Here is a 26316-nt window from a genome sequence, read left to right as displayed (position 1 = left end):
ACCAATTGAAAATGTTTTATTGCAAAAGGAATGAAACATTCGTTTCATATATGAAATTTGTTAACAGTTAAGTTTATTACCAATTTAAATTGAAATAAATACGCATAAACAACTCATTTCTGAATATTATTTATATTAAAATACGCTTTTGCGATGAGAAAAAAACCAAGAAAAGAAAACAAGAAAACAACAATTGAATATACTTTTTAAAAAAAAAGACCACCAATGGGACTCGAACCACATCGGTCAATAGTCAAAAGGTTATCAGTCTGAGGACTAATCCGCTACGCCACGCTGCCATTTCGCAATTGAAGTATCAAGTTTTGTTCTTTTATAGTAGTCAGGTATCAAAAAGTGTAAACTTAATTGTATAGTGGAAATGGCAAAGTGTATAAGTATACCATAATGACAAAATGGTCTAAAATCGACATTTTATGTTTTGAGATGCCGCATCTCATGAAACGTCAAATTCGTTTACATTTGCTATACCAATTGAGAAAGTTTTAATGCAAAACTGATGAAACATTGCCATTTCATATATAAATTTGTTAACACTTTACCATTTTGATTGAAAAGAAATACGCTGACTATATAAAAGAACAAAACTTGTTACTTCGTTTGTGCAATGGCAGCGTGGCGTAGCGGCTTAGTCCTCAGACTGATAACCTTTTGACTATTGACCGATGTGGTTCGAGTCCCAATGGTGGTCTATATTTTTCTTTAAGTGTATTAAATTGTTGTTTCTTTATTTTATTTTTTCTTATCGCAAAAGCGTATTTTGTTATAAATAATATTCAGAAATGAGTTGTTTCAAATTGTTACATCATAATCTTTCTGATTCGCTCGGATGTGCCTATACGCAGCAAACACAAGTTTTGGAGAAAACATAAATTTTATGTTAGGTTATATCATAAAGGGTACAAAACGTTTAAATAACATTCAAAAAAACATTTTGGAAAACATGCTGCAAAACATTGTGATATTGTACGAAAAATGCATTTGTAGTGTTTTTGAGTTATGAGACAAAAACGAAAAATGACTCGGTATCATACAGAAGAGGGCCATAATTACAAAACTTGTGTCATTTAGCATAGGAGGTGTTGTCAGTGACACTCCCTAAATAACTCAACATTTTTATCAACAATTTTATTAGGATTCAAAAGGATATTATCTACTCTCTAAGCGTGTGCAATATGAAGCTCATACAACATTCTGTTTTTGAGTTATGGACAAAAACGACATTTTAGAGCAGTTTAGAGCCATAATTATGAAACGTGTGTAATTTAGCATATGGGGTGTTTTCAGTGACCACTCCTTAACTAAACCCAATTCATTATCAACAATTTTATTATGATTGCAAAGCATATAATCCCCTCTCAAGTCGTGTGCAATATGACGCTCATACAACATTCTGTTTTTGAGTTATGGACAAAAACGACATTTTAGAGCAGTTTCGAGCCATAATTATGAAACGTGTGAAATTTAGCATATGGGGTGTTTCCAATGACCACTCCCTAAATAAACCAAATTCTTTATCAACAATTTTAATATGATTGCAAAGTATATGATCCACTCTCAAATCGTGTGAAATTTGAAGCTCATACGACATTCCGTTTTTGAGTTATGAGGCAAAAACGAAATTTATATGAAATATTTTGCATTCGGTAGAGACAATCAACGAAAAAAGTCCTTGGAACGCTTGGCACACTCTGTCGAAATTCCGTGCAGAATTTCTTATGTTCATGGAATTGACCTATATTGTGTTTGGGAAGAAACATGACATCTACAACAATGATTTACCTTCCCTCTCCCCATCAAGCAATGTTGGAACACATTGGGGAACCGCTGAAGACATTGGCATTTCTCAACATTGTACGGGGGAGAGGGGGTGACAGTTTTCCGTTATTTACACGCAAGCGTTCCAAGACTTTTTTCGTTGATTGCAGCTAATGACAAAGGTCTATGTACTTTTAAAACTTAGGTACCTTGATTGAAACATGTCATTTTAAGGCCATGAATACGAAGAAAGAATATACTTACGAAAATGTCTTTTAGACGTTGTGAGTATATTTTTATAGTAGAACTTTATTTCATCAATTTTTAATGATTTGCCATAAAATGTGTATTACATAGCGAATTTCAAAAAATCAAAATTATTTGATATCAGAAGGCCATTCTTCGTATTCAGAATGCAATTCGATATGTCTGATGTGCTCTAATGTCCCACAATAAATACTGTCCAAACGTTCATACCCTTTCCCTTAATGTATGTTCAAGTCTAAAATTGGGATATGTTCGTTTGTTTTCTCCCCGCACAATTTGCAGATTTCTTCGGCACATATTGTTTGGCCCTGTCTATGACATTCTATGGTTCAACAAGTCAAGAACTGAAACATGATAATATTCACCACCTGACAACTTGTAACCAATTAGGCCTATACTTTAATGGACAACGACGTTGATCAACAAAATAGACAAGAGATTTATGACATGTATCTTATCATATAACAGCGTGGAATACAATCTGTTTTAAAATTGGTGTAACATAATATGATATATCATGTGACTCTCAAAATGACATAAGCTTAATTGACTTTGCAATATGCGCTGTTCAGCCTGATATGAAATTATTATTATTATTCGTTTTCCTTCCCATTCTGGGTAACAGGGCAGAAAAGTCAAAATTCATGCCATAATGTGTGATTTCGATCAAATTTTAATTTTGTTATTCTTTGCCAAAAAAAAAATTCTGAAGCTTTAGAAACAGTATCAAATGTATTCGGTTTTCATTTAACGTCCTGCTCATTTTTATACCAAACTAATTTCTGGTTACACAATCAGTTTTCTCGTACCAACTTTCTGTTTCTGCATACAAAATCGTTTGTTTCTCAGTAGTTAAGAACAGGTTGAAATGCGATGAGAAAACAACTTTGCGAACACCAATATGGAAACACTTCCTAACGGTTGAACTACATACTTGTAGCACACTGTCAAATACAGTATACAGTGACCATCATGATGAATACCAATCATAACATAAGAAAGCAAGCAGGAAAGAAACAAGCAGGAAAGAACACAAGCAGAAAAGAAAACAAGCAGGAAAGAAATCAAGTAGGAAAAAGCAAGTAATAAATAAATAAATAAATAAATAAATAAATAAATAAATAAATAAATAAATAAATAAATAAATAAAGAAAGAAAGAAAGAAAGAAAGAAAGAAAGAAAGAAAGAAAGAAAGAAAGAAAAAGAAAGAAAGAAAGAAAGAAAGAAAGAAAGAAAGAAAGAAAGAAAGAAATAAAGAAAGAAAGAAAGAAAGAAAGAAATACATAAATAAAGAAATACATAAATAAAGAAATACATAAATAAAGAAATACATAAATAAAGAAATACATAAATAAAGAAATACATAAATAAAGAAATACATAAATAAAGAAATACATAAATAAAGAAATAAAGAAAGAAATAAAGAAATAAATAAATAAAGAAAGAAAGAAAGAAAGAAAGAAAGAAAGAAAGAAAGAAAGAAAGAAAGAGAAAGAAAGAAAAGAAAGAAAGAAAGAAAGAAAGAAAGAAAGAAAGAAAGAAAGAAAGAAAGAAAGAAAGGCGGTTTAGTTGAAAACGCCAAACATTAATTTTGCCATAAAGGTCTTAGTTAGGTGGGCTCTGAATTTTATTTTGAATATTCACGCCATTTATGTTATTTATTACGCTTTTATGCCATACAAATAATAACCAAACGTTATGTAAGCTTCCTAGATTGTTTTAACAACTTGAACAATGTAAACTTTGGTAGGGTAAGTACAAGTACAGCTACACTTAACTTAAATACTAGTAGTTTTATGCCAAAGATTCCCGAAAATGACGATGTGAAGTTGGTGCTTGTCAGTCTATGACTAAAGGCCATATGATTATGTTTGTTTTGACAAGAGACAACGACGACACGACGACCCATGCTGTTGCAGTACTCTGCTGTGTTCTGTTGACAAATTATGTGTTTGAGGTTTTGACAGCCTGCAGGCTGATTCCAAGGGATGACATTTCATTGGCATACATTGAAAGTACAAGCATAGTACTAAGGGACGCACCAGGAAGTTTTCAACAAAAAAAAACTTCACCCACTACATGAGCAAAAAAAAACTTTCCCCACCAACACTAAAAAAACACTAAAAAAACCTTCCCCACATAACTGTGTATAATGCATGAAATTAAAAAAAAAAAACTTTCCGCCTTCGGCGGTGAAAAAAAAAACTTCGCCGCCTGCGGCGAAAAAAATTTTCTTCCCCTGACCCCAACTTCCTACCCCCCTGAGTATCAAATGGTGCGTCCCTAATATAGTTTCGTTTTGCTTTAATCATTGTACGTATGCCCCGAGTCAATTTGTTTGACATATAGGCATATCTTTCAATAATTTCATGAATTTATAGTATATACAAAAAGTAAATAAATAAATAAATAAATAAATAAATAAATAAATAAATAAATAAATAAATAAATAAATAAATAATTTTAATGACACTCAAGGTCTCTCACCAAGTTCGTCGTTTCTTTGTATCTATTTTCTTTTCTTTTTAAAGTAGCCATATAGGCCTACAAAATATATTGACAAGACCAACCAAAACAAAATTGTGGTTTTTGTATTTTCATTTACTTTGTTCCGTATCATTAGGACCACGAACCCTGTAAATTATATCAAAATTATGTAACTCTCTTTCCCTGCAGCTAATTATATGTACATGTACAAGGGTCACACATGGCCTGTGCACAGGGCAAACAGTTTGAAAGTTCGAGGGCTGTACGTTGCGATAGGTAAGTGCTAATTATAGGAATGGTCTACAGCTTTGTATATACCGTAAAACCTCTTCTACAAGCATATAGAGTGCTTTCGATGAAAGCTAAATTAATCCAGACGCCATCCATCGACAAAATTATAATATTATGGAGTTTGCAAGTATATACTATTGTAAGACCAATCTATTGTGTTGGCATATTTACGGCTGTCTCGTATAAATTTAGCTTTAACGAAAAACACTCTATATGCTTGTAGACGAGGTTTTACAGTATCGCAAGTCGCAGACTGTCCATTGGTTGCATCACACAAATCATTTGGGAAATCCTGATATCATCATGACCATAATAATGAGCTGTGTTGAGTGTTTATCGCTCATCACCTCATCACAATTATCCATTTATTACTACATAATTGTAAATCAGGTGTCTTACATCACATTATAAATCGGATTTGGCAGTCGTGTCGTAATAAAGAACTTTTATACCACCTATAGGCAAGCCACATTCATCTATTATAATGCACTTGGCTTTGAGATTGCAGGAAATAATAACCATATGGTTATGATATGGAACACGTGTTGTTTCTCATCATTTTATGTCGTTACGCATTTTGTTATTACCAAAACTCTTATATTTCCTTATTATTGCTTCATAGAAATTCGCAGTGATCTCATTTGAAAGACGGCAAGGCCTGTTATATAATATGCTACTATAAATGATATTTCTGGTAATGTATTGCAATTTATCAATATTGTATACTTCTATGTGATTTTACCCATTGCTGGGTGTGTTTAATAATAATTCCAGTATATAGAGACCTGTGGCCTAAAGTTCCAGTACAACGTTGAAGTTCAATTGCTAATGCTATCACCGTAGGCCTATTTGCTTGTAAGTTTTTATAATGTGCTGTGCCAGATACGGAAAATACATTATCTCATGTTCACGGTCATGGTCAAATAAAAAAAAATATATTTTAAGTGACACTAATAGTATTGGGGCACCCTGAAGGCCCTATACATTAATGATTTTGCATTGATATCGAACAAAAATATCAGTCTCGTAGCAAAGGGTCTAATCACAAGCCGAGGAAATAAATAAGAAATAGTACAATTTTTGCTGATGATCAGAACAACCAGGAAAAGAAAAACAAACTTTTTATATTACAATAAATGATTTTCCATGCTTGTGACATTTTGATTAAACATTCTTCTGTACACCTGTTGTATATGACCTGTACATGCCGTGCTGGTGACCTGTACACAGCATCAAACACAGAACTATGCCAACTCATGTCATATTTGCTCGAATTCTTCCCAAATTCTCACCAGTAGGCGTCCAAAAAATAATCCGTCTATTATTTCTGTACTTTTTCCAGGTTAAAAACTAGATCATAAAATCTCATCTCGTCTCTTTATTACCGTAATACATAGGAAAGTTCAAGCGACACATTAATTTTGCCCATTGACTCTGAAGACATAAGTTTTGCCATAAACGTCTTATTGCAAAGGCACTAAATGGCCAGAGAGAGGCTGGAAACGTCTTTAACTAATCTATGGACAACCATATAAGGTTTGTGAGCATCGCAATTTTGGGCATAATCCATGCGTAACATACCTCGCATTGCCATGTTCTATTTTTCTCACAGGCCGTAGATCAAAACAAAAACACTTTTAGCCTCTCTCTCTGGCAACCAGGAGCCCGACATTGCAAAAAGTTTATGGCAAAATTCATGCGGCGTTTTCAAATAGGCTCTATATAAACTTTCAAAAATAAAATAACTAGAATGAATGAATAAATGAATAAATAAATAAATAAATAAATAAATAAATAAATAAATAAATAAATAAATAAATAAATAAATAAATAAATAAATAAATAAATAAATAAATAAATAAATAAATAAATAAATAAGCCTATGCAAGAAGTCGACTAGACTATGCCATAGTCGAATTTTATTAAAAATATGTTATTATTAGTCATGATGAACCTATTTGAACTCAAAATTATACTGATGTTTATTAAAATTAAAGTATTCAATAGTAAAATGGTCATAAAGAATTAAAAATATCAGATAATTAGTGACAATAAAAGTAACTGAATGCAACATTATCTTGCATAATTATAATGGCTCACTTTAATACTGAACAATTCTGATATTGGAATCTACCAGTTTATTGATAGCGAATCCAAAAAATCCGACTATGGACTTTGAATTTTAAGCAGAACTTTACCCCGGGACTTTGCTCTCTAAAAACACACAGTCAAGCATACTTGTTTATCAGTCCATTAACCACAAGTACTAAGCATGGTATAGTACAAGACGCGCTAGATGTTTGGTGGGAGATTTTAATCTAAGTTAAAACTTTCGCGTCAACACAAAAGCGCCGCAAATACCACAGATAGTTGTGTACGGTGTAGTTAATGGTAATGGCGCGGGCCCAGAGATTTAAACAATAGCGAGATATGGGCGACCAATCACAAGGCAGATCCATTTAAAGATGCATTACATCATTGGCTAAATTGGCCTAACTCTCCATAGAGTCCCGTGTTAAAAATCTTAACCGCAAGGCAGAGGGAGTGCGGTGACTGAAAAGATCAGATACAGATGTGAAAATCTATCAGTTGCACACAAATCAATTTAAATCCGAGTTTTATGCTTAAATGTAATGGCCAGAGTATGCAAAATGGGCAAGTGGACTACGGAGAAGTCTTGACGTCGACTGACTTTTTGTTCCGTTGTGTCTATGGTCATTCAAAAGTGTAAACCACTTATTTTAGCCGCAAGCCGTTTGTGGTTTGTAACAAACACTTTGAAATGTGCAACAAAAGATCTGAACTGTGGAGCACAGCTGGTCAGCTGAAATATTTGCCCTATATTTTACGATTATTATAAGAAGTTACCGTACTTCCCGATTACTGCTGTGCTCAGGGCACCTTCACGGCATGTTATTGTCATGCAACCTAAAAGTGCAGCATTATTATAATATTCAAGTATTATCCACATATATAAAAACATGAAAAAGGATGAGGAAAAGAGAGATCAAACTGCAAAAGTGAGGATGGATGAGGAGGAAGCCGATAGCGAACGAATTGGAACATGAAAGAAGAATTAATATTAGATACGTTTTTGTCCAATACACGTCTGGGTGCAATTAGGCCTACAATTCAATGCAATTTCTTTCAAAGTGGCTGAAAGTGCTTCTCACACGCAGTTACTGCGAATAAATCCTCATGACCATTTGAAGTACTGTACACATGCACTTGCACTTGTAGGTTTCTTGTTTCTATTTGTTGATGTTTTTTAAATGCTGTACAGGCAATGACTGTAATGTGATTATTATGTGAATGTTTATCCAAGGCCTCTTTACAGTTTCAATACCAGGGATCATCGGTGTAATCGTTAAGGATCTGTGGTGTAATTTTATTACTGTAGCATTTGAATAAGCTCGCGAGTTTACAGCCCGGGGGGTACTCAAGTTTGGTTTTGGTAGGGACGTGCCGCTGAGATTTTGGAAGTAGACCCATAAATATACCAATTTTTCAAGAAATTTGGACCCATTGATATACCAAAAGTCAAAATTTTCGGCCGAATTTACCCAAAATTGTCTTAGTTTTTACAAAAAATTTTTACCTAAAATTTTGGGAAAATTTTGAAAATTTGGCTAGATTAAGGAAAAATTGGGCTGTTTTCCGAAAAAATTGAGAAAATTTTGAAAAAGGACCCATTCATATACCAAAATAGGCTTTGAAAAAGGGGTCATTGATATACCAAAAGGCTGAAAATGCTACCCATGTTTGCGGCACGTCCCCGTATGGTCATTTGTACTGAGTACCCCCCAGTAGCCTCTTCTATTTTCTATGTATGGAAAGCGGCATCAGACTATAACTGCGTCAAAACTGAAGTAGACAGCTACTAAGTGTCATCATATTCCCTTATGACAGGAAGGGTCATATCACGGCCAACCTAGCTCTGTTGTCGATATGGTTGATTACAAAGGTCTCTCCCCAGGTGGCACACTGAGCTTCTCATTCCACTAGACATGACAGAGTGAACATAGTGAACAGGCGAATGGATATCACGCCAAAGTGGTAGTGACTTTGTACACAAAGAATAGATCATGATCATTCATTTGGTAATATATACCCCGAACCAATACTTTGTTTAGACTACAGAGCAGGGATAACTTGTCGCGAATTCTCACATTGTCCCACGATCTGTATGATGCCCTTTACAGCCGAAGTGTTAAACCATGGTTGCGCTTGCACAATGTCCATGACCATGATGCCAGGTAGTGCGGAATTCAGTCACTCTTTCCGCTTCACACAATAATTAATTTCACAAAAATATGTCATGTCATTGGACATGCCGAAGTACAAACATGAGTACGTCTAATGACCAACATACACGATGCAATTTCTTAGGAGACCAAGATCGCGCCGTGTATTTTGGATTTCATAACCTTGGTGAAATTGATACCCCGAGCAACATGCAAAAAGATACAGGCTTTACTTTCAAAGATGTTGCATGCAATCCGTAAAAGTGAATGAAGAGTGCGAGAGTGTTGTTTAATGGCCAAAATACACGATGCAATTTCAATTGCAAGGTCCATTAATTTGTGGACGAGTTATGATGCCTACTGACATGCACTCTTTATTCAACTTCATTACTTTTTAAAGCCAAAATACACGATGTAATTTCTCAAATAATTGCCTGTTGCAGGCCACCTTGCAGAGCAACTTAATGCAACAGGATTGCACAATGTATTTTGGATTTGCATTGCAAGGTGAAATTGATGCGTACCCTGAGTAACATGCAATCTTATGTTTTAACAATGTAATGTGAATGAAGAGTACATGTGAAAGCATTGTTAATGTATGTCAGTAGGCATCATAACTCGCCAACAAATTAATTGACCGTGCAATTGAAATTGCATCGTGTATTTTGGCCATTAAATAACACTCTCGCACTCTAAAGCACATGACAGAATCTTGTACATGTATATGTTAGAAGTAAAGTTGAAATCTGGGGACTGGGGTCTAATATTATAATTACACCAAAGGTGCGTTCACCCTACCCCATATAGTAAAAAAATGTTACTTTTAAAACAAACTGTTATTAATTCCAGTCCATTTTGACGTTGGAAAAGCATTGGAAGATTCAATCACGAGCGATAAAACAAGAGGTAAAACAGCGTCTTCGTAGCCTAAACATTGGCATACCGAATACACAAATCAATGCTGTCATAACTTGACACAAACATGTCACTCTGTGTTCTAAATTAGGATTATTCCAAGTGATATGATACGTGTGTGTCAGGTTAAAGAGCGGTTACTTTCGGTGTTCGATAGTAGGTAATTTTTCATTTTTGTATTAACAGTACTGTTACATGAAACGCAATCACAAAGAAAGTGCACTTGTAAAATAAATAATACCAGTGGATAGTGCTCTGCACATGTAAAACAGCTTGCACATGGGGAAGAACATTGCTGTTTTCATTCCCTAAGTTGTTTGCCCCTCCCTTGTGGCGTGCCAAAGGCTCAAAATGATAGGTACTATCCACAGCAGCTGAAGGGAGTATCCCATCATGCATTGCAGTCTATCTGCTTGCTCCATAGCAAATACATACAAAACATAAACAAGAGCCGCTTAGATATATAGAGTTATGGATAGTTTCACAATACTTTAGAGATCATATTTTTTCAAATAAAAGTCTAAACTCCCTGGATATAAGCGAGTAATTGAAAGTTGAAGTGAGGGATTTTGTAATTGTGTACACTTTCTATGGCACGAACAGTTTTATTATGGTACTACAGAGCATGATGGGATACACCTATCAGCTGCTGTGGGTACTATCTATGGTAATTATATTAAGCACGGATTGTTGCACTGTGTTAAAACAGGACCAGTTAATCGTGATGAGGTTACCAGCTTCTTGACGACACTCCCTTAGCATGTAATACTCCTTTCTACTTCATTAAGATTAAAGAAAGCCTGAAATATGTTGATGTGGTTTCTCACCATTCAAGAATTAATATGCTCATATGACCATAAATGGTTGCACAAAATGAGCTAGCTAATGCGAGTTATATAAGTCAAGAAAACTCCTTTGTTTGACGCTTTCCCTTCTTCGTGTTAATATATACTTGATTGAAATAATCCTGGGATAAATTTGCTGACTAATATAGCATAAATTACAAAAGACATGTAAGGTCAATTTCTTCTGTCATATCAAATACCTATGGTCAGATGCCTTTGTCGATGTTCAAATTAATTCGTTACGGCACCTGAATTATTACCAAGATTAATAATCTTACTTCAAGCAGCTGCCATAGAAATGCTTTTTATTTTTTCAAATTCAAAATAATTTCAAATTCTCACAACATTTGTCTAGAAATTTTATCACAGTATAATATAAAATATTATTCAAAAACATCATTTCAAATGCACACATCTGCCAAAACCTCCACACCACACTTTCAATTCAGAGATTGGGTATATATTATAGCCTATTGTTTGGCCATTTTCTGGTTGAACAACAACAAATTATCACATTAGTCACACCACAGATTTAAGTAGCGTTAAACTGTACACAATGAAATCATTTAATTCTTTCCTCTTTTCTAACATCTCTTAAATCTCAGAACACCAACATGCATTTTGCAAGCTGATTTATTTAATGTGGATATTAAAGAAAATGCAAAAAATGTTGCTCAGAAACATTCTAAATCACTGCATGCATGTACACGTGGGAAGGTTGTTAACTGCAATTTTGACGCATATTATTTAGACAGGCACCTTTGACTTGAATAAAGCCCAAATTGTGGTATTGTGTTCATAACTAACAATATGCAATGGGTGGTAAATACAAGGAACGAAAACCAAACACTCAGTTGTGAACTGAAGGACAATAATTGTCAAATGAAAGTTCACGTTTGGGGCATTTATATTATTTAAGTGAATTGTCCTGATTACGCTACCTTTGGCAAGAGAATGCATTGCGATGTGCCAATTATTGAATTGAACCGACAATGTATCAAAAACGATAATAAACTTACCTGCTTGCTTATAGGGTGGGTATCGGGGTGGGGTGGGTGACGGTGAGGGAATTAGATGTGGTGTACGTCCAGAGTACGTCCGTGTAGGTGATCAATCCTGGGGTATTCTGAAAATGATGCGCGTTATTGTACTCGTTTTACAATCGATCAACCGTGCGCAATATGAAACTTCAAAATCAGATAAACTTCCACTACATGTAGGCTGCTATTGTTAATTTTGTTAATTTTATGCTTACAATATTTTCGAAACCTACTAATGTGTGACACGTGGTCATACCACAAACAATAATTTAGTATAGCTCATTTACACACCACTGATCTTTTATTGCAACATAAGATTAATATCTAAATTGAAATCTGGGTAGATATTGTCCTGTCTCTGGCCCTGTATCTAATCGTGTATTAAGTTCTAATCATATTTCTAGTAAACTTTATTTTTTGCCAAAACAATACCAGGCCCTATACATGTATCGAATACATAAAAATATCTCACTGGAATCTGACACACACATACATTGTATCATATCACTTGGACTTGGTGCTAATGTAGAACACATACTGACATGTGTGTGTCAATTAATGACGGGATTGATTTGTGTATTTGGGACAGTATCAATGTTTAGGCTACGAATATGATTCCATGACTTGTTCATGCAGTGCAACATCGTTCATGATTGAATTATCCAACTCTTTCGGGCCTAATCAAGCTTAAGTCGGCAATAATGAAACTGAGATAGGCCTTAGTCTATAGGCAAACATGAGGAGAAAAAAAACAATAAAAAAACATAAGAAAAGGGATATATCAACGGTTCGTAACTTTGTAACCAAGCATTTAATTAAGAGACCTGGGGATTCAACATCAGTATTGCGTAGGTACTACTGAGCAAGTTACTAATGGTAGTAACTCGATTTTCAAAATGTCCAACTTTGGCCCGAGTGAATCATATCGGGTCACATACTCATTGAGTTTAATTAAAAGTATCATTTGCCAAATGAGAAGACCTACAAAACTTTTACTAATCATGTTTTTTTAAGTGTGCATGCACTTTTTCGCCAAATAGGTCTATATTGGCTACACGTGGACTCCAGCTTGTGATTGCCAGCAGTATAAGAAAGGTTCAAGTTCAAGTCTTAGTTAAATCCCCATGATCAAGCTAATGAACAGCGTGAAATAGGATATCCCTACGTGTCAAATTCCATTCCATTAATTACTCTAAATTTTACCCACGGGCAATTGGTTGTAATCTGTGTAAATGATCAGAACCTCATTCGATATGCTATACTCTATGAGCCTATAATAAACTGGCTGTGTGGCAACCCCCGTGTATCAAGTACCGGTATGTTCTCCGAATTTTCTAAAAAGCGTCAAAATATTTGAAAGTGAAAGACAAATCTGGTCATGTGTCATAAGTTGGGACCCGTTTCGGTAACACATGGGAAATTTTGAAAATTAATCTTGCAGCTAAGTGACATCTAACACATCTTACTTCATAAGGCTTGTTTTCCTGACTATTTTGACACATTTTTAATGAAAATAGGACAAGAAATGAGCTGGTGCTGGCCAAAATACCATTTTCAGCAAAGGGGGTCTCAAAAATATCCAATTATATTAATTTCTTATTTTAAAGCTTTTTATTTCATTTCGGTGTCTATTTATATACATGTATATCCTAGCCATCTGCTCCCTAGCCACCACCGCAATCACCAATTTATTAATTAATTAATTCTAATTAAATTGAAACAATATGAACCAATTTTATTTATTGCTATGGAAAGAGTATAAGGCCTAGATTACTCTTTCAAATGACACCAAATTCATTTAATATTGTATAACAAGTATTATGGAAAATATGACATCATATTAAACATCGCTTAATTTAATTAATTAAGTGTTACTCCACCGCCAAATTAGGTATCCCAACTCATAGCGCAGGGTCATCTATAACATTCTTATCATGTATTGTATTTATCAAATGAAAAACTACCAAAAGGGGAAACATATCATGTACATTTATACCAATAGTGCTGCAAAATGAAGCTTCATTCAATTGCTCTATCCAAAATAGACATACTTGGCAAACTGCACCCTTATTGTGCTATAACTTTGGATTGCATCACTTGCAGAATCTGAATAATGCTAGCACCACTAAATCCTATTTTCTTTGGGTTTTCTGATCATTGGCGAATCCCTGCGAGTGCCTTGAAGATTTGAACTACTACTACTTATCAATTATGTTCATCATGAATGACTCGAACTTATTTTTCGGCAAACCACGCAGAACAAATACGTGGCAAACGTCAAAATTCCAATTTGTACAATGACGTTTCCTTTGTTTTCAACTTGTAAATCAGACATTTCTATTTGATACGTTGTTTCCCTATACCCTGGGGTTGAAGGAAACAATGAGCAGTGTTGAGGAAATTATATGAAAGTATGCGTTGAAAGGAAATGTATAAATATATGCCTACTTCTCCATGTTCTTTGCAGCACTATAGAACAAGGGTAGGCAACTTTAAATAATAGATTGTCATCACACTAAACAGGTGACTACTAGTACTAAGGCCAAGTAAAAATAAAAATATGTTTCTTGTCCAGGTTTTTACAAATTAGGAGAATGAGGGGCTTTTTATTCTCTATTTTTTATTGGAAAACGACACTAAATACCTGTATTCATGGTATTTGGCACCATATTTTGGGTATTCGACATACAGATTGATATCTGAGAAAAAGGAGGAGGCCCTTTTTATTTCATTGTTTTGAGAGGTTGGCCCCTCTAGTGATCACAAAACTCTTCTTAAATGATGTATTATGCATTAACAAAGCCGCAAAATAAGTTTCAACTCCTGAAACATCTTTTTCAACAAGTTATAACTGAAAGTTTACAAAAATAAAAAGAAATTTGAAAAATCTTCAAATAAGGAGGAGGGCGCGGACGAGAAACATGTATTTTTTTTACTCGGCCTAATCATGACTATTAATTTTAAAGAGCGAGTTTTTCTATTAAAATTCACTTCTTTGCTATGTCTTCTGCTTGTACAACATGGTGTACAAAGGGTATGTGGAATTATCTATAGAGGGCGAGAAGATGTAGGTTAGTAGACATAGACCTCTTTCGAATTGTACCATCTTCACTCACTATGCCAAAATGTCAATCTTTTGGATCACCTAATATCATTTCATGCTCCCAAATTTAGCTCAGTGCGTGTTGTATGAATTCAAGAGTCCCCCCACCCTTTTACTAAAATCTTGATTTTGTAATCGCAAAAAACATAAACATTGACAACTAGATAGGCCTACAGGCTCTACATTCATGCAGTCGCCGGAAGTTTTTTAGCGGGGAAACAAAAATACAGATTTGACTTGGCAGAGACTGACCTAAACGAACTTTGGAAATAACTCAAAGCAACGGATATAAATACTCCAGACAAAGAGAAATAAACCGTTTTAGCCAAACTTGAGATTAATTTAGAAATACACAGGTCATTAATCACAAAGTATAGTGTTTACTGTAGTAATAGTTTTCGTGAATTCATGAATTTCCATTTGCATTTGCAGTTTATATATACGGTGGTATAGAAGTCAACTGAGAATTATAAATCATTGATAACCCTTCACCTATCCCGTAGAAAGTTGAAAACATATATTATTTCCACAGACCCTTTAACATTTAGGATTTCGTACCATTGTGCAGTGCATGGAAAATGAAGGTAAATTATCTCTGAAAATCAGAGTCCACAAAGCTGAAATTCAAAGTACTTTAGAATGGTTTATTGTATGTAAGCTGCATGCTAAAGCTGCTAAATAAAGGATATAATGTGGATTTCCTCGACAACTTTCAAGTTACCGAATAATATTTTTATGCTAATATCCTACTTGTTGCCAGTCGTTGCATTGCAGGCTAAAATGGCAAGAGAAAATTGCTATAGTAGTTGTCTATATGACCGCTTGTTGTAACCATTGACATTATGGGTTTTGTTTTCATCCTGCACTTTGTAGAACCGAATGTAAAAACTGCAGAACTTTTAATGTAATGTTTAATGATAGAGAAATAGCTTTTATGTTGACTACATTTGAGACAGTATTATCCCGAATTATGGTGTTTAAACAAAGTATTGAGACTACCTGAGTCATCAAGTTGATAATATCATACCATGAAATCATTTTGGTTGGTAGGTAACAGAACGAGACTTGTTATATTTGAACAAGATGATTGAAAGGCAGATCTTATTACCTACGCACACTCACTCCATTCTATCAATTTGTTTAATTTCTTTTCTTTTTTTTTCCTGCTAAATATTATTTAAATTAAACGCACTGTTGGTTATACCAAATGCCACTGATATTAAAGAGGACGCCGTACCAGAGCAGTTCTCCTGGTGTTAACCAAGCCTGTCTGGTTATCAAATTAATCAGTTCAATGTTATTCCATCAATTAGCACAGGCCTGTCAAATTCTGAGGTAACCTTGTCACTGATTAATTTGATAACCAGGCAGGTTTGGTTCACCCCAAAAGAACTGCTCTGGCGGGGCTTCCTCTTTTAAAGCGTACGTTCTGCAAATAAATGAATAAATAAATTTAAAAAAATACTGGTTGCACTACATACATCATTTGAAGAGAAAGAGAACAAGAAAATTATTCCACTTCGTGACTGTCGACTGACTGGTGGTATAAACTTTTCTCACACAAAACTTCAGAAACTCAACACCGCGTCAAAAGCAATACAGAGAATTTTGAATTGGAAACAGGAATAAAACATTTGTACAAATCTCAAGGCCGCGGGCTAGTTCTTAAGTGACATCAAATCCTTGCAGCTTCTTGTTTATCCATAGACAGTAGACATCAGTAGGTCACCTTAGATCGACGAGGACAGAATTCTTGACTTCAGTAGACAGCTCGCTTTCTAGTGTTTATTGAAAAGAACCCTGATACTATAGAACTTTGTTATAAACAATAATTTAGCAACGAAATTTGCTCCTTTAAAAAGGTCAACTTAAAACCACCACCCGATACTAGGTTAAACCACAGATCCCTGGTTAAACCATAGGTTAAATTATCCGTGGATTCCAATTCACTTTCGCTGACCACTTGGATTTAATATTCGACAGTGAAGTAAATCCAAAGGGTGCGAACATAATCGGGTCACAAACTGGGGCCATGGGGTAACAAATGACAGAAAAAAAAGTTGCTGAATTAGGTGAACTCGTCCAATTGTGCTGTTGAAGTTAATGGATTAATGCTTTTTCCCCGGCTTTTTCTTATTTAATGGCTTAGTTTATTTAGCGGCTGCTGAAAAATTTGTTTATTCAGCTACAGAGATCCATCATCAATCATTTCAAGTAAACATGTCACATGTGTAATGCTATATAGTTTAGGAGCTGTGCAATAATTTAATATAAAATATTTTCAAACTTTACCCTCCCTATATCATGGCTCATTACTAGTATATTGTACAGCTCCAATAACGAACAACAAACATCCAAAACATTCACATTGTGGGTCGAATCATCCAGGGTCTATGGTCGAATGCTAAAAATGACCTACACCGTAAACAGTTACCATGGTTACAGTTGTAAGAACATCTGGAGCTGTATTTTCTTTTCGTACATTTAAAATTCATTGAAGCATTCCTGTTTGTTCCAAGTAACCTTTGAGCTTTAGTAGGGGTTTCAACATTAAAAAGTATAAGCTCCAATTTATAGAAATAACTGTATATTTATCGAATCAACTCCCTGGTAGTGGCTGATGTATCCAATTTCTCATGCACACACAAAATTATTAACTGCTTTCATGGCTCAAACTTTATGGCTTCAAACCAAAGATACTCAGTATCTTTTCTTTGCTCAAACTTGTATGTTTACGTAAATACATGAGCACGCTTCCATTTTCAAATAATTATGATATTTAGGCAATGCTTGTTGACTTGACATGATACTGCAAATGGTAAACTAAACTAAAACTAAAGGTCAACAATTCATATCAAAGTCCTGGTCGTGACGCCATTTATGGGTCGTTTAGTCACTGTTTTAATAGATCATCTGTGTTTAGACTTTAGACACGATAAATAAGACCCACTTGCATCATGAACTGGGATTGTTTTACATCTATTGTCTATAAATATTTGCATATCTATAAACAGAATACACGAATTGAAACCCAATATTGTATAGAGGTCTACTGCTGTGTACAATGGTATAAAATATCGATGACAAAATCCGCAACCTTGAGACATAAGTGGACGAAAATCTTCAAGCACTGACTGTTTTTACATCGTTTGTATATTGTAGTATATAATCAACTTAGTGTTGTTTATAAAATTCCATACTGTACCAGCTATACATTTATACTTGCATTTCAAAACAAGGATGCAGCGTCTCAAGGCAGGGATATTGGTGGAAGGGCTCTTGAAAAAAGTGGGCACCGACAAATTGAAAAGTTCGCCCACAGTTATTTACCTACCTCCAAATCTTTTTGGTCTGGCTCTGGTGTTGTTCCAAATGCTTGTTGTATTCCAGATATTATTTCCTGAGTATATTCCGAATGTCGATTTCTAAAACGAGATCGGCGTCGGGAATCAGTACTATTCTGAGTACAATTCCGTTTCATACAAGCTTCTTGTTCCCGATAAGTTCTGACTCTGATGCCGCTGCTAATATCAGGTTGGTAAATAAGACCAGAACCTCCAAGAAGAAATATTACGGCGCTTACGCAGCATAAAAAACAAGAGAGTATGCAACGATGTATAGCAACCATACCGGTGTTATAAAAGTCCGTACCGGCGAAGAGGACGAGGAATCTACAGTGTTCCACATTGGAATAAATAGCTAGAAATATTCACTGTCTGGGTTCAAAAAACAAATTCTAGTGGAGCGATCAAGAATAGTGATGATGCTCTCTGAGCTGTGTCCAATTTGTGTGCATCCAGCCAAAAGTGCAAACACTATGGAATAAAGTTAAGGTCACTCGTCTCACCATGGACGAAGACCTTATGAGGGCACCAGCATAGTTTACCGTGGATTACACGCCAAGTGCGCTAAGGGAGCAAGTGCGATACAGCTGTTTATGCTGTCAAAAGTCGCTCCTCACCCAAACAACATTACGGATTTTAGTAGACTAGTGTGATTCTAGAACAAAGTGCCTTTAAGCTCTCGTCACACGGTCAATCTTTGCCAACATACTTCCATAGGGAATGGCAATGATGAATTGTCTGCACCTGGTTCATAGCAGTTTGAAGACAAAATTTGACCGTGTGACTGCCACTGTTTGGTCAATCTTTACACAATTTGGGGTTACAGGAATGTCAAAATAGTTTGCAAGAAAATACAACATGTTCTATTTTTCCTTCAAATTTTACATTACCTAGGGAATCATGAGCCAATTATAGAACAAGAATGTGGGTAGATTGAGGGATTTTCACAGAAAATTTTGACATAGTCAATATAATATCAATATCACTTTATCAGTATCTTAAGAAAGAGTACAGAATTTTGTTTTGCTGCATGTTGCTCGATGTTTGTGCATAGAAACTAGCATCATCATATCTAGAGGTAAAACATTAAACACTACCTGTAACCTACTTGAGAGAAGGAGGTTCTTTGGAACATCAAAGTGAGGATTATATTAAGATAAAGATAGGCCTGCTTTCTATATAGCCAATCATTAGATGAGGCTTGCCTACCAGAACAATAAAATAAAAAGGCCTCCGCCTTAAACTCAGGCTATATGTCTATATGTTCAATTCATAGGCCTATATCACCTATAGGCCTATGGGTATTTACACTTATCTTTTGATAAAAAATAAAAAGATTCTCCTCAGGATCCACACATTTTTATTTTTAAAGTGTAGGCCTAATTTAATGATATAGCATTGTGCTAAGGGCTATGCGTAAACATCTGTATGAAAAACAATGTAAAGCCTAATACTAATACATTGTATAGGCCCTTCTACTTTAATAGTTAGATTTTTTTAACAGAAAGGAAACTGTGTATTTTAATAGCATACAGTTTCAAAGCTCGTTAAATGTTTTATTTTAACATGTTTATTTTTTTAATCTAATAGGCCTATAATATTAATTTAATTGTACAGAACAAGACATAAAGGCAAAATCAACTGTATGAGTATATAAAGATATAATACAACATGTGGACTATTAAGATTGTCCCTTTCTCTTAATACAGCAGCCCTGCTAATACCACAATATTTCAAAAACATTTGATGCAAATATTTGATAGTGTGACTGGGTTTGGTTAGGATCATCAAATATCTGTCAAAACGAAATTTGAAGCCAAGTTTGATGTAAAGATTGACCGTGTGACGAGAGCTTTACAATCCATTTTTTTTTGCTCCGTCGCCTAAATGTTTCTAGTTATCTTTCAGTTTTTCAATATGAAAAAAAAATGATATGTGCAATAGGTAAGTCAAATATTATTGTTTTGCAAATTGTTTCAAAGATTGTCTCACTCTTTCCATGAAAATTGATTTTTTACGGTATCAATGTAGATCCATCTAATATTATGTCACACAATTCAAAACCTGTAGTAGGCCTACCCTACACATTATAAATTTTCAAACTTTCTGGGAGTTTTTTGAAAAAAAAACTTTCGCCCACAAGTGAGACGAGAAAAAAAATCGCCCTCATGCACTGATGAGTAAAAACAAAAATGAATAAAATCAAAATTGCCGCCAAAGGCAGCGAAAAAAAGCTGACCCCCCCCCCCAAGAATCAAATGGTGCGTCCCTAACCACTCAATATCTAATCATATCTTTATGTTACTGAAAACAAGGGAGACAGAAAACAGGCTAAAATGGTAGACATTGCTGGGTCCATCCAGCCTTGGCGGGAATTTTTTCCATCACCCGTGTTACACGTAGACAAAAGAATGATGAAAGTTTACAACACGATACAATATAAGATCTATTTTATCCACCCAACTGGTCAGTCACAACACCACCAGTTTGGTGCGGATGGGACCCCGCGGGATGCGGACCCAGTAGGCCTAAATGGCCGAATGAATTCTGACCATCACGTGGCTTGTTTGATTTGTCTATACCATGACATTTTTGTGACATTTCTTTTCCCTTCTCATTCAAAGAGATTATGAAACACATGGCTTATGATACCTGGTTTTGACTATTATTTGTGTCCCTGGCCCTTGTGTAACCCAATCAGCTGTTTCACTACGTCCTTTCAGCATGAGGTAAGGAGGGGAATAATGAACAACAATTCAGGTGATAATATGAAATTTATAATTTTTTGCCTAAGTGTTTTACTTCCCAGCGATTTCTCATCTTTCTTGAAACAAGTTGCACTTTTGAGCACTGATCCAAAAAGAAATTCATTCAAATTTTCCGGCTTTTTTTATAATGCAAACTGCAAAACGCTTTTCCAAATCATTACGTTTTTGAGGAAAATTGGCTGTTACCATGGTTACCTCCAAATGAAATGATTAATTTCAATATCATGATTGTATTCGCATGTAGTAATATTTTTGTCACTGTCCTAAGTAGGCCTGGCCTACAGATACTATTTTCTATGATCGCCTGCCTATAATATAGTTTGATTGATATTATCAGTCACATTTTTAAAAATAATCGCGGGAAATGGGGCGTTTTTTTGTTTTGTTTTTGGGTTGTTGTTTTTGGTTTTTGTTGTTTTGTTTTGTTTTGTTTTGTTTTTTGTTTTTTTTCCTTTTGTTTTTGTGGGGTTCGGCGGCAAAATAGTTGTATTTCCCATTTTTAAGTAAATATTCGTATAGGCTTATTATACCTTTTATACAGAGTTGAGTGGGGTCGAGAGGACATTTTGTTTTTACTTATATTTTTTTTCATCTCACTATAGTGTGTCTTTTTTTTTCCAGAAAACTTCCATCTCCCTACATCAGTGTGTGCCTTAAACACACCTGCATTTCGTTTTCTGCTTCTCATTTTTTTCCTTTCAGAGCCACGCAAATAAAACATCATACTTAGGCCTACTATGCCTATATAAGGCCCTGTAGACGCGGATCGTAATTAAAGTGGCTCCCAAAACAAATGAGTGTAAATAACAAAGATAACTAAATAAATAAATACAAATATGCATTGAAGTCATTGATATTCATGTGCAAATAGCATGAGACAAACTATACTATACAAGAGGTGATCATAATACTCTATCACCCTACCAAGTTCATTGGGAAAATCGTGTAGGCATCGGAGTGGGATAATTGTATTTTAGGCAAAATATGCAAATAAGGTCATTAATATTCAGATATATGCAAAACACCCGACACAACAGAACATGAGGCTACCATACCCTGTCACCATAACAAGTTTGATATAAAATAGGATGGATTGATTATAGGTGAAGATATCGTGCGAGACGAAATCGAGCGCGATATTCGAAAGATACATTAATGTATCGATATCATGATGAGAAAAATACATCAAATTTTAACATTAGACCTATTGTGTTTTCAGAATAATAAAAAAAATACGGCTAGTCTATGTCCGAGTGGTGAATTAATCTATAGGCTGTGTGCAAAGATATATATAGGATGCAAGATTAAAAAACATAGACCTAATGAAGTTAAGCTAATAATATGAAAGTAAACTCATTAAGGTTACACGAAGAAACGTATAAAAAACGTATAAAAGACGTATAAAGTTGTTCTCTAAAACAGCGTTTTCTCAGCAATCAAATATCGCAGTGAGTCAAATGTTGGTGCATGGACGTATCTTAACATTATTTTTGTGTCTTTATACAAATTTTTAGAATCCGTTTGAAAATCCTTCGTTTAAATCATTTTTACGCACCGTGTTCACAAGATCAAAAACACGTTCCATGCAGTTTTTTCAAATATTCGCTCCGTATAAAACTACGCCGAGTGATTGTTTTCTCCTTTTTGTATTGAACTACAAATCGACCAAAGAAATAATGTTGCCATGGGGAAGAACCAAAAACAGTACCGATTAAATTTTATTAGCCCGTTTTTGGGAACAATTTTCGAGAATCTTGTACCACAAAACACTGTTATGTTACATTATCGATATCTGGATTGTGGAACATTAATTTTGACTTCTAACTGCCTACATTATTTCTCAAAAGTATGTCGATTCCTTTCCCATTTGAATTTCACTCCAAATTTAAGCTACTTTTGCAAAAATCGAGGTTTTTCGCCATCGATACCTCCGACATTTACAGCGGTGATAAGATTGTTTATCATAAGAGCCTGGTATGCACTATTCCATAATAGTCAGTTTGAGATCAATCGATTTCACAGATCACTCAGTAGCTCAATCGGTTAGCGCGCCCAGTGGGCTCACGTTCGACTATGTAATACTATAGTTTTGAGCTGGAAAACTTTGGTACGTGTTCGAGTCCCTATGTGGTCCATTCCATCTATTTTATTTTATTTTTCTCTCACTTTTTTCTTTTTTCTTGTTCGTTTCTTTCTTTCTGACTGCAGCGATTGATTGTTTTTGCCCGTTTTTTTTCATAGGGCCTATATAATTCAGGAATTTTTAGGCTATACTAGTCTAGGCGCGGCCTATGAATACCCGGTATATTTTTACAAGTTAGATTAACAAAATATTGGTTGTTGGTTTTGTTACTGTTGTTGTAGTTATTGTTGTAGGCCTATATATTGCATAATCAGGGTATAAATAGGCATACTAGGGCTATTATAGCCTATACACCAATCCGAGAAGCGTTTACTGTATTTGGCCCTCTATTGACGGCAACACAGATGTACCAGAGCAGGAGATTTAATTCGTAATTCAATACTCATGATTGTGTATTGAATATCACTGTTGTGTACAATTCCCGGGTACAATCTGTGTTGCACGTAAATAATGGATGGAACCCCCGACCTCGGGACAAGTTTTGCATCGGGGACACCGCAGTAATGGCGAAGTCGGATAGGTGTATAGAAGCATTGATTTATTTCACGACAGATATCATCCAGGATAATTTTAAAAATTGAAAATTTAGAAAATCCAAAGGAAAATTGCCGAAAACGGCTGCCCACAATCACCCCCCCATCAGCCCATATGGTCCTATCATGGTCGCCCCTTCCCTATCCCTGCAACATATAGGATGACTCACGAGCCGCGGTTTGTCCGTGTTCTGTTCAAATTGATACACTATTGTACGCGTGAGTTCATTCTTTTCTGCATGGCTGTTTCCATTATTAACTTCCGCCCCTCTGGAATCAAGCCTTGAAAATCAATTGCATTTAACCTTAAGGGTACTACACCCCTGCCCAATTTAGTGCCTATTTTTGCATTTTTCTCAAAAATTATAGCGCATTGGGGACAAGTAAGATATGTATATTATAGGGGCAAGGACTACAACCACTGCACTGGAAATTTTATTTCAGCACAGACAATAGTTGTGGAGTTACAGTCAAAAATGAGGGAAAACCAATATTTGATCAATAAATCAATAACTACTTGCTTTGTGTTGCTGAATTTTTAGTACAGTAGTTGCAGTCCTTGCCCCTATAATATACATATCTTACTTGTCACCAATGTGCTATAATTTTTGAGAAACATGCAAAAATAGGCAAAAAATTGTCCAGGGGTGTAGTACCCCCTTCATATTCAATGACACAAAACTATAGGCCTATTATACAGCACATCAAGCCACCAGGCCATATCCTATCAGTAGTTGACAAGTGAAGTTGTCAAACGCCTAGAATTAACATGATCATTTGGGGGAGAGGGCGTATTCGAAAATGATTTTGACGCCGCTGGGGCGGTGGTCGACATGACGTTTGATCTGAACGTTGAAATTCGCGTTAATTTTATTTTTCACTCTACTCGAAGTTAAACACTTCAAAGAATGTTCGTCAGTTCTGTTGGGGGCTGTAATACAGTAAGTTTAGGCCTATATCATACAACTTAATTACACTAGGGCTATGCTATATGTATAGAAGACTGGGGTAATTGTGCCCCCCCCCCTTTTTGCATTTTTACCATGTAATTCTTTAAGTGTGAACTGAAGAAGTAAAATTTCTGCATGAGTGGATAGAGAGGCAACGGGTACCTATAATATGTGACAAATATAATTTGAAAATATATAATATAATATATTTCCATAATAATTAACATAATGTAAATTAGTTTTAGGGGCCACAACTTACCCCGGGCGTTGGGGTAATCGTGGCCCCGAACAAAATAATATTGTGAATCCAATTCTTCCTGATAACAATTAATAACATGTTTTATTGTCATTGCAATAATTTCAGGCCATTTTAACTGGTTAATTATCCAGAAATAGACATTTTAAGGCATTTTGTAAAATACTTGTTAAAATTGCCGCAAAGTGAAAATGGACTTTATTTTGAAGTTGCAAAGGCATAAAATTACAATGTACACCTAATTATGATGTTCTTTTATGTTTAAAACAGTTTGGAATAATTTTTTTATTCACTCAAAAGGGAACTAATACTTTTGACCCATATTTTAATTTATACATAAGGCGCATGTATTATGCAAAAAACATTGATTTTGAATTTGTGCTCATGTTTAAATGTCGTAAACGTCCTGTGGTCATTTGACAATTTCAAGTCTATTTGTTTTTCTTATGATAGTTGCCTACTACTAAGTATTCATTTTTATTTTTGTACTGTTTTTATACATTTAATTATCCACAAATTACATTTTTGGTGAGAGTGAGTTAACATTATATGCTAATTTGTACATGCCGAAACTGCGTCCGAATCCGATTAGTAATTACACTTCTTTGTTTTGACTTAAAAACACACTCAATATGTCTTTTTTGTTTCAATAATGACACCAAGTGGCTAATTTGATCACAATATAACAGATTAAATGACCAAAATAGCTTTTTAGGGGGGGGTCAGATGCAAGTAATTTGCATATGACATGAACAGGGGCCACATTTACCCCAAGCCGGGTATTACATAATATGCAAATTTAGCTCATTAAAGCCATATTATAACATTTGCTGAGGAAGACGCCCTCACTGAATTTTTAAAATTCCTTTTTTACACGATTAAATTGTACTTTATTAAACCAATATACCCTGCAAAAATCAAGACTCTAGGTGCTGTAGTTTTGTCAAAATCCGAGATTTTGAATAAAACGCTGGAACCGGCGCTTTATTATTACGATGGAATTATTAGTCGAACGCATACACGATGTTACACACAGTACGTACACGGCGTGCAGGACGGTGATATACACAACAAAGGGTCGTACCACAACATGACCGAAGGAGTGGTACGTATTGGCGACAGGTGCGCTGGTAGTAAATCATACTGCAGTTACTGTCCGTTTTGCCTATACACAATACACAGTGCTCTCACCATTGACGCGCGACCTTTACAAATAGTGTATGTTAGAAGTATATTGCATTTGCCTAGTTAACATCACTGTGTGAAAAATAACCGGCCAATATTTAAACTATTCTCCAAACTTCTAGCAAATATATTTCTCTAACATGACCTAAAATTACAGCTAGGTTAGATG

The 26316-nt window shown here is 35.0% G+C and overlaps 1 protein-coding gene across 2 annotated transcripts in view; it reads right to left on the bottom strand.

The window, feature by feature from the left end:
• LOC140160546 (carbohydrate sulfotransferase 14-like) overlaps positions 1 to 26316 on the bottom strand; it is a 57237-nt gene that overhangs the window by 24478 nt on the left and 6443 nt on the right. Inside the window, exon 1 of one of the 2 annotated variants that reach the window (XM_072183787.1) lies at positions 18303 to 18874. The exons of the other annotated variant lie outside the window; for it this stretch is intronic. Within the exon in view, the coding sequence (XP_072039888.1) occupies positions 18303 to 18596 (294 nt within the window). The 5' untranslated portion in view covers positions 18597 to 18874. Of the gene's footprint in view, positions 1 to 18302; positions 18875 to 26316 lie in introns of those variants that run through there. 2 annotated transcript variants of the gene reach the window in all.

The sequence above is a fragment of the Amphiura filiformis genome, chromosome 9 (genome assembly GCF_039555335.1).
Source record: "Amphiura filiformis chromosome 9, Afil_fr2py, whole genome shotgun sequence".
Classification (NCBI taxonomy): domain Eukaryota; kingdom Metazoa; phylum Echinodermata; class Ophiuroidea; order Amphilepidida; family Amphiuridae; genus Amphiura; species Amphiura filiformis.
Note: the sequence above shows the minus strand (reverse complement) of the source record. Positions and strands in the feature narration are given on the sequence as shown.